The sequence below is a fragment of the Xiphias gladius genome, chromosome 16, assembly GCF_016859285.1.
Source record: "Xiphias gladius isolate SHS-SW01 ecotype Sanya breed wild chromosome 16, ASM1685928v1, whole genome shotgun sequence".
NCBI classification, from domain to species: domain Eukaryota; kingdom Metazoa; phylum Chordata; class Actinopteri; order Istiophoriformes; family Xiphiidae; genus Xiphias; species Xiphias gladius.
Window position 1 is genome coordinate 27734700 of NC_053415.1, and position 10301 is coordinate 27745000.

At 42.7% G+C, this 10301-nt stretch overlaps 1 protein-coding gene across 1 annotated transcript in view; it reads right to left on the reverse strand.

Moving 5' to 3' along the window:
* Positions 1–5663: 5663 nt before the first annotated feature.
* si:dkey-69o16.5 (uncharacterized protein LOC100149419 homolog) overlaps positions 5664–10301 on the reverse strand; it is a 9801-nt gene continuing 5163 nt past the window's right edge. The window contains exons 5-8 of the mRNA XM_040148751.1: positions 10086–10259; positions 6858–6917; positions 5903–5985; positions 5664–5821 (exon numbers count right to left, since the gene is read on the reverse strand). Coding sequence (XP_040004685.1) covers positions 5755–5821; positions 5903–5985; positions 6858–6917; positions 10086–10259 — 384 coding nt within the window. The 3' untranslated portion in view covers positions 5664–5754. The remainder of the gene's footprint in view (positions 5822–5902; positions 5986–6857; positions 6918–10085; positions 10260–10301) is intronic.

Here is a 10301-nt window from a genome sequence, read left to right on the forward strand (position 1 = left end):
CTTATAATTTACTTAAGTACAGTACTTGAGTAAATATACTTAATTGTTACTTTCCAGCACTGGGTATAATGATTACGCTGTTCACCATTAGTTAACGTATTAGCATGCTAACATGTGCTAATTAGCACAAAGCAAAAAGTGCAGCTGAGGCTGATGGGAAGGTCATTAGTATTTGGTCATAAACCAACCTATTGGTCAAATTCTAAATGTCAACCTTATGATGGCACTAGAGGAAAAGTCACAGGATCAGTAAAGTTATTACAGGTCATCCTCAGGGAGAATGAACGTCATAAATATGCCTCTTTCATACTATGTTGAGTTTTTTTTACTGAACTTAGAGCAACATGTTGAACCAGCAACAGACTGAACTGAGGTCAGTCAGAGAGAGAGTGCAGCGTCCCAGTGCTATGTAAGATGACGCCAAGAAAAAAACAAAAAAACAAAAAACACGGTTAGTGACGAAAAATCTTTGGACTTAACTTCAGTTGAATGATCATTTCTAGCCTGATGTGGTCATGCCTGACATTTCCTGTGCTATTAAATATCTATGATATTATTTGGTATTTAATATGTCCTGCCGCTTCGAACAGCGAGGGAGTTATTCAGAGATGAAACTAAATATGAAGCTAGAGTCACCAGCTGATCAATTTAGCTTAGCATAAAGACTGGAAACAAGGGGAAACAGCTAGCCTGGCCCTGCCCAAAGGTAACACCATCCGCCTGTTAACACCTCTACTGATCACTGAGCAACACGTTATAACTTGTTTGTTTAATCCAAACAGAAGAAAAACCCAAAGTTCTAAAAAAGAAATTAAATTGGGGAGTGACAAGGGCAGTCAGTGCACGTAGAGACAAAACTGGTCCCTGACTGGTCCCCCTTGCTTCCTGGTTTCAGTCTGAACGTGATTACGTGATCGGCTAAATGACCATTAATGAATCCACTGCCGTACATGAATCTATTATATTCTGAACCTACTGATGAAAAAACTTTCTATGGTCAGTCACATTACATACAGATTGTTTGTAGACGTTAAAACTCGTAATAAATGCACAGAAACCTGGTATTTTTTAAACTGCCCTTTCTCAAGAAATCTTCGACAAAGAACTTAAAATAATTAGAAGATGAAGATAAACGACTTTTAGGAAAAATATAACGCAGCGTATCAAAAAGCTGCGGCTGAGTTGAATGACCTGCTTTTGGTGCAGAGGGAGTTTGGTGCACAGGAATACCAGGAAATGATTATTACATTAAAATGCATTGTTCTCATAATACGAATGTACAGTGTAAGATAATAACAGTGATTACTGCTAATGATAATTACTGATAATGACAACCTTCCGTGTTAAGATAAAGGCCTAGCCGCTTCGCATGACAGATTAAACAGATTCTACCGACGATAACTACAGATAAAATATTTGGAAAACACAACTTTTGAGCAGCAAGACAAAGTGATAGGGAAAAAAAGGAGAATAGAGAGACTGGTCTGTAATTTCCTTTAAAAATGACCACGTGAAGTTTGATTTGAGGTCAAAAGCAAGGATGTGGGTATAAAAACGGTTCTTGTGTGAAACATGATACAGCTGTTGTTATGATTCTAGCAATAAGCACTGATTTGGTGATTTGCCGGTCCAAAGATGTGAACACATCCAGGATAAAACTGGGCTAAATTTGGCCAAAAAGTGACGTCTGCTTCACAGAAGCTCTGATTTGTTTTGGTTTTCCTGCACCTTTACTGGCTGGAGTGTGTGCGTGTGAGGTTGATATTTCCCTCAGGAGGTGGTAGAGAACAAACCAGAGCGAAAAGGGGAGTGAACACTGGACATACACTATTTTTGTTTAAGTTTCTCCACCAAACTCCATTGAAAAATCTGTATATCGGCTGTTAAAAAAAAAAAGGGGGAGATGTGTTCACATCTGTAAGGGGAATAAATATTGTTGAAAACAGAAACCTTAACAACACAGCAGGGAAACAGCTGTTTTCAGGATGACTGTCTACTGTCATTACATTCAGTTTCAGTTGCAGTCTAACGTAAATCATCTTAGTCCATAAAGCTTCTCTAAATGTCCTTTACAGACTAAATGTGTAACTGTCCACAAAGTCTCCTCATACTTACACCAGTTAACAAAAAAAAAAACCCAAAACACTGAATGTACCACGAGAACTGACAGGTTAGTCCTTCTGCAGGACTCTGCAACCTTCAGTTGCTGCATATTTCTCTTAAATAAAGCCTTTGACCCAGTGACCCGTCAACTTCGTGCCTCTGGATACTCCGACCTACATCTGAACCAAGCAAGGCAGCGTAACAACTCTGAGCAGGAGACGCGAGGTTCGCGCTGTCGCTCCGCTTGCAGTTTCACTGGAGACCGCGCCGTCTGACTCAGGCTGACGACTTGCAGGTGTGTGATTTTCACACCTGGGAAGGCAGAGGATAAATGAAGACGTGGCCCATCACAACACAGCAAAAACTATGTCACGACCGATGAGGTGAACTAGTTACGGTGTTAATTATGTTAATTTACCACCAAATAACTGAATCACACGCGTTTAAACACAAATGTTGATGATGTGAATCCTCTGAACCAAAGAGGTCGTCACTGCAGACACAGATACCGCAGCAGAGAGAAGAGCCTTCCCGAGACCAGGATGTGGTCTGACGTGCGATGGCCACCCTGTCGACTCCAGTATCGATCCTCTGAAGACTTCCTATCGCTAGTATTGATACTTTGCACCTAAACTGAATAACGTTTTCCGGTCAATCTCTGACGGTGACGGTATCTCCCACTTGGTGACAGAACCACAGACACGTCAACAGACTGCAGAACGGCTGCACATGCACCAAAAGAAACTCCAGCGTTAACACCTCTACAGTCCATTCAGCTCATTCTGTACAAATACAGCAGGTGACACAGCTAAAGAAGCTAATTAGGGCCGTTTATCTGCTGCGACTACAAGGATGCAGACAGATGCAGTAAACACATCAAGAAAAAAAGGCACGTTTTCGTGATTAAATACAATTTTAAAAAGTTTTTTTTAATTAAAATATGTACATTGAACTTCACCAGGAGACTGCTGATTTACACAGGACCTTCAAACATGTTTAGAGAGACACATAATTATCAACCGCGCTGGTGAATATGCAAATGTTAAATTACACAAACATGATTAGCATGTGTCATATAAGTTCCTCTTCCCTGACTCATGGAGCAATGAGATGAAATGAGCTCGACCTTTAGACTCCACCCTGACAGAGCGAGACATGGAATCTGTGCCGCTGTCGTTTTTAGAGCAGTCAGTGAGCTGGATGTCAGGCTTTGCCAGTGAACTGTCTCTAATTACTGCAACAACAATCTGTCCTCATTTATGTGGGTTGTTGTTTTGGCAGCAAGTCAGAAATCCATTTGAGATAAATATAACAACGTCATGTAAACGGTCGCACCGTCTGATCACTTACTGGACTGGACTGACAGGTATCACGGTCAAAATTAAAATTTAAGATGTCTCAATTTACATTTGGACTGATAAGAATTAACCACTGAGTTGAACAGAGAGTTTAATCAGATGTTTACAATTCAATGTTGCTGAAATGTGAATTCTACATTTAAACTACGACCAGTCGAAACTCAAATTCAAAATTTCTTTGATGAAATTTTCAATGGTCATAATTTCAATTAAAAATATCTTTAGTTCAGCACATTTAAGTACAATTGGCTTATATCTTGATTGTCTGTTTGGAGAACTCAAAGTCTCCGCACCTGGATTCCTGACTGGTCAGACTCCGATGGCGAAATGCAGAATTTGAGTTCTTCTGTTTTATTACTGAACCAGTTCAAACGTCTGTTGTAGGTGTGACTGTCCCCCCGTGAGCTCACGCCCCTGATACTCATCAGCGTACTCATCAAGCCTGTAGTGAAAGTCCTGTTCACTACACTGAAACACACTCCAGCTTTACATTCTGGGTGGATTTTGACAGAGGTCAGTTACCATAGCACATGTTTTGTCAACACCTGTAACCACAACGCGTTTTGAATTCATTAAGTGTCTGATCCACGCCTCTGACTGGCTTCTTTTCCATGGCAACAGCGGCCGAGGCGCATGGGTAATGTAGTATTTAGACCGGTCCACTAAGATGACGGACATACCTTGACTTACCACAAACATAAACCTATAGGGGTCCTGTGTTTCTGTGCCGCGCGATATTAACAACGAACTTGACTTTGACATAGAGGCTCGTACAGAGGATTCAGATTTCATTTTATTTTTCATTTTTCATTTTTATTTGTAAATAGATAAAATTGTTATTGTCCATCATTCTACAATCTATAACCTATAATGACAAGGTGAAAACATGGTTTCAGGAAATTTAGCAAATTTATTAAAAATCCAAGACGGAAATCTCTTATTTTGAATCTCAAAAGTCTTCAGACCCTTAGTCCAGTACTTTGTCGAAGCCCCTTTGGCAGTGATCACAGGTTCAAGTCTTCTTGGTTTAGTCTCTGCCAGCTTTGCTCACCTGGATTGGGGCAGTTGATCTCTTTCTTTGTGGCAGATCCTCTCAGGCTCTGTCGGACTGGAAGAGAAGTGTCTGTGACCTGCGTCTTCCGGTCTCTCAACAGATGTTCTATGGGGATAAGTCTGGGCTTTGGCTGGAAACCAACTGAAAGACAGTTAGAGACTGGTCCTGAAGCCAGTCCAGCGTTGTCTTGGCTGTTTGCTTTAGGTCATTGTCGTGCTGAGAGGGGAACAGTCGCCCCAGTCTCAGGTCGCCTGCACTCTGGAGCAGGTTTTCTTCAAGGACCTCTCTGTATTTGGCTGTTTTCATCGTTGCCTCAGGTCTTACCAGTCTCCCTGTCCCTGCTGCTGAGAAGACCTCCCAGCAGGCCGTGATCTGCCTTTTACTCAAAGTGGCATCAGTCCAGCCTCTCTACTTAAAGACCTGGTTCACGGAGTGCTGCTGAGATGGTCGTCCTTCCAGCAGGTTCTCTAATCTCTGCAGAGGATGTCTGAAGCTCTTCAGAGCGACTGTTGGTTTCTTGGTTACCTTCCTGACCAGAATTGCCCGGTTGCTCAGTTTGGTGGGACGGCCAACTCTAGGAAGATTCCTGTTGGTTCCAAACTCCTTCCATGTCACGTCCTTGGGAACACTCAGACCTTTAGACGTCTACAGAGAGTTCCTTGAACATCATGTCTTGGTTTTTTTCCTGACATGCAGTGTGAATTGTGGGACCGTATATACACAGGTGTGTACCTTTCTAAACTCTGTCCAATCAATTCACATCTCAAGGATAATTAAAGAAACTGAGCACAGTTTGGGGCCATGAGAAAGGATCTGAAAACTTCTGTAAATGAGAGATTTCAGTTTTTGATTTTTAATAAATTTGAAAAAAATATTTAAAAACTTGTTTTCACTTTGTCGTTACGGATTATCGAGTGGAGACTGATGGTAAAAATGCTCATTTTATCCCTTTACAATTAAATCTACCACAAACACCTTAACAACAAAAAGTGAAGGGTCTGAATACTTTGTGAAGCCGCTTTAATCAAAACATAAAATGCCCAAAAGATCATTTTAAAAAAGAGCACTTTACAGTAAAGACGCTGCTGCAGGAAACCTGAGGCTGACAGCCCCCAGTCAACGCTGTAACATCTTCAGAGACACAAGGATGTTTATCAAAATATTTATTCAGATTGGAGCAGAAGAATCCTTTCAGTACTGTCACCCACAACAACATCTTCGAAAGGCTGTGGTGGTGAATCAGGGAGCGTCTGTCAGCAGGAAGCTCAGGTCGCTGCCCGGGTCGTACTCCACCGAGGGCTTTCCCCTGAAACACAAAAAAAAAAACACGGTGAGGACTGGTGGTTACTGGTTGTACTGGTCTGCTTTCGGGCTGTCGTGGACTGACCTGGTGAAGAATCTGGCCTTGGTGGTTCCCAGTAGCGTGGCTTTGTTTCCCTCCACCAGCAGCATGGACCCCTCCCTCAGACCCTGAAAACAGAAAAACCCAATGACTGTAAAATCTCCAGGAAGAGTCAGAACTTCATCTTCAGTGTTCGTCCGTGGCTGAAAAAACACAGCGAGGGGACAGGATGTGCGTCTCCACAGCAGCAGAGACGTTTAACGCTCGACGCTAACACGCTCTTTGTAACACAAGTTCCTCTCTTTAGCAGAATACAGTTTTCAGAATTTCAGAATTTCCCGCCTTGCTGTTCTTTTGAAAAAAAAAAATCACAGCTACTGTCACTAAAACTCACCACCTCCTGTCTTCAAAATAAAAGTGCACTTTTATCTTTATCTCGATGGACTACGGGGGACACCGTTAGCAAAATTATCATCTGGGATTTTGAGGATAAAGTTGTAATATTTACTACATTTATGAGATTATGAGCAGATATTGTGCTGCAACATCTTTTATATTTTGGCAGAAAAATGAAGTTCGTTGTGATAAGACAACATACAACAGTTTGGTCTCTAAGCAACCTTTACTTTATTCTTATAATATGACTTTTTTTCTTGCGATACTGTGATTTTGTTTTCATAACGTTATGATTACTGCTCATAAAATTATTTTTTTCTAGAAAATTAGGACTTTTTCCATAACATTACACATTTCTTAAAATATTTCCACTTCAGTCTTGAAAAACTTTCTCTGTTGTGTTGTAGATTACGTCCACCGATCCACTGGAAGATTTATTAAATGTGAAACATCTGTGAAGGAAGGGTTTCCCTGACATCCGCTTAACAATGATACAAAAGAGGCAAAGTACGACACAGCTGTTGCTGCACTGGTGGAATAAGTGCTGAGGAAATGTATGAAGACGACACGTTAACATGGAGGCAGCACTGAGAAACCGTCTCACCAGGACACATGGAGTATCAGGTTCTTCGAGGTACTGGGTGATCCTCTGCTCTCTGGTCTCCTGCACGAGAGACACACAGCACAACAACATCAACGGCGAAACACAAAGAGACTGCGCGCGCATCGTGCATTAGGGGCGCGATGACCGCTCATGAAACTACGAGGGGCCGTTGCTCCTCTGACCAGCGGAGCTGCAGTTTAGGACAGGCCCAGCTGAACCAGAAGCTGCAGGGGCTTAAAACCTAAACTGGACCTAACTGCTGTGGCAGCTTCAGCTGAACCGCAGCTGCACTTTATGGCGGTTTGCTTTTATTGATACACCAAATCTTCCACATGGGCAAAGCAAAAAAAACGATTTAGGGATAATTAGAGATTTTATCGAATCTCAGGCGTCTCTGTTTCTTTTTACACTCAAATTAAAAATGAGCTTAAAATCAGGTGAATTGAAAAATCACCTAGTGAAACCGTGCTGGGAATTGGTCTGACAATACATACGTTTTATTAGGAACACCTGCACACCTGCCGGATCTGCAGCTGGGTCAAGATAAACCTCATTGGACGCTCCGGTTAGCTACACTTAGATGTACTGTACGTTAGTCTACAGCTTCAACTAATTTGCTTCTCCAATAATCATCTCATTGTTTTGTCTGCACAAGGCGGCATCTACAGTTTCCCGAAGCCCGAGATGATGCTTTCACATTGTTTGTTTTACTAATACCCAAAAACATTCAGTTTGCAATCAGATATGACAGAGAAAAGCATGCAGCGAACATTAATTAGCTGAATTCGTTTCCTGATGATCGCCTAATTGATTAAGGCTACTACAAAATAAAGAAAGAGAGAAAAAAGAAGTGAATATAGACAGTAATCTTTTTTCTCATTCCAGATGCACAAGGTGTTTTCTCAAGAAATAACGACAATGTATGATGAACAACACATAAGTCTGAACTCCACAAAACGGCTGCTCTAAGCTCATCGCTGGAACAGAAAGGAAGACGAAGATGTTGTGCTGGAGTCTGAAAGCTCCATTAACAAACACTGATGCTTCCACTGAAGTCTGTCAACAGCGAAAACCCCCGGTGACCACAGGGTGGCGTCCTCCTACAACACACAGGGTGAGGTGGACACAGCAGCATGCTGGGAAACATTCCCTACTGCCACAAACAGAGTTGTGCTGAGAGAGGCAGTATTTTTATGTGTGTCATCAAAAATTGTTTTACAAGTTTTGCTCTTAGTTGATCAACAGAAAACTAATCAGCAGCGACAGCGTGTTGATGTTTATTATTCATTTATCAGGCACAGATGCCAAATGCCGGCTTCCGTGTTCCCAGCTCCTCCAGCGGGAGGATTTGCTGGTTTTCTCTCTGTCTCATCATTATAAACTGAACAAACGAGTTCACCAATTCGTTTCATCAGAACAATAATCGATAAGCTTCATTCAGGTGTAAAGCGGAAATGACTCAGCAGGCTCCAGCTCGTCCACTTTCATCAGCACAACACTGGTTACTCATTTACATTTGGGCTCGTTACTCTCCTGTCACACCAGGAGCTCACCTGAACTACTGGCTGTCTAGATTTAAGACTAGAGGGGACCTGGTCTTTGCTGTTAGGGCTCCTCACCTCTGGACTGACCAGCTCACCCAATAATTATCTTCCTTTACATCACCTCTTGAGACTCGTTTTTATCTGTGAATCCATGTTTCACTGGTTTCTTGTGGATTTGATTCCCGTTTCTTTGTTTTCAGCCGTGTCAGCAGCGAGTCGGTCAGTCGCTCCACCACCGTGGTCCAGACTGAAACGTCTCAACGATTGTTGGATGGACTGAGATGAAATGCGGTTCAGACGTTCATGTTCCCCTCAGAATGACTTTTCCTATAGCGCCACCATCAGATCGACGTGTGAATTTGTCCAATACGGTTATAAGTTACGGTTTCGTCATTGATCACATACCCGATGTTTATCTGACCTGAGGACAGTGATAGGAGGACTGTGAGGGTGGTAAAGTCTCCAGCTGATAGGACAGTTACTGACCAATCAGTGCAAGCAGCATTGTCACCCCATGTGAATGTGGTTACAGCAAGATGGACAAAGACATAGTGGTCTTTGTCCATCTGGCTGTCTAAATGGATCCTTATCTCTACTGAGCACCACACTGGAGCGTGTGGTGAAACCTTTAATTATAAGAGGTATGAGCTGAATCTGGGGGCTTGCCAGGCCTGGATGCAGGGAGAGAATGAGCCTGATGCGAGAACCAGCCAAGAGACTTGTTATCAAGATAATCTGTGACAGTCAACAGTTTCCTCAAACTTGGAATTTTCTCCGGGGTATGAATGAAACTCCCGAGTGGTCCAGACCTGTGCTACTGGTCCTGAACAGACAGGCTGCCCCTGCTTGATTGACTTAAGATTTATAGCAGCTTGATCTGAATGAATTTGGAGTAAATAAGATACAAAAACGGATCTAATTAAAAAAAATCTACAGCAAACAAACTCATCATCATGGCTGCCAGTGCACTGAGAGGATTTTTAGATTTTAGATTAGACAGCTCTGACCTGATGACTTGTTGCTGACACGACTATTTTTCTAATAGTTTTGTTTCCTCTAATGTCACCACTGACCCTGCTAAATTCGTTCTGTTGTGGTCTGCCGATTTCTGACGGAGTGTGAAACTCTTCTCTCTACTGTTCTATGCCTCGAGACGAGCAAATCTCGGGAACGTCCACCTCCTCGTGATCGGGTAACAAGTCCGTCAGTCTGAGAGCAGCTGTTCAACCATACGGACAAACCTCACAGCAAGAAGTTGGTGGTCGGTGCATTATTTGATCTTTGTGCTAAGCTAGGCTGAACATGACCTGACACAGAGACTAAAGGCTTTGAGAAAAGGCATTTTCTCTTCCTGAAATCTTTATTTTTCTGTTTTTTCTGAAACAATGTAAGAGGAGCATAACACACTAAGGAAACATAGCAAACTGCAGGTATCAGTTAGGGCCTGACAGGCTGGCTGATTCGATCGGGGTGAAGGGGGATGATAACTACTGTTGGAAGAGTTGGAAGCCGCTACTTTTACTTGATTTGATGTGGGAAGGCTCTTCTGTGTCTCCCTTTGGAACCAAATAAAGGATTGAAGAGCATGGTTGAAGGATTTTAAAATCATCCCTTCCCAGGGTAATATCACTTTCTCACCTCCTTCTCTTCGTATTCAATATGAGGAGAGGTTGTTCTGACTCACCCCCATGTGGCGGCTGTGGAGGTCGGGGTCGAGGTAGTGCGGGTTGATGTTGAAGGGGACGAGGCCGATGGCGGAGAAGGACGGAGGGTAGACGATGGGCATGTCGTTGGTGGTGTTGATGCTGATGGTGGCCACGTTGGTGCCGGCACTGGAGCCCATGTAGGGAACACCATCCTGGGGGGGGGTGAGACATAAATGAACGAAGGAAGAGTGAAT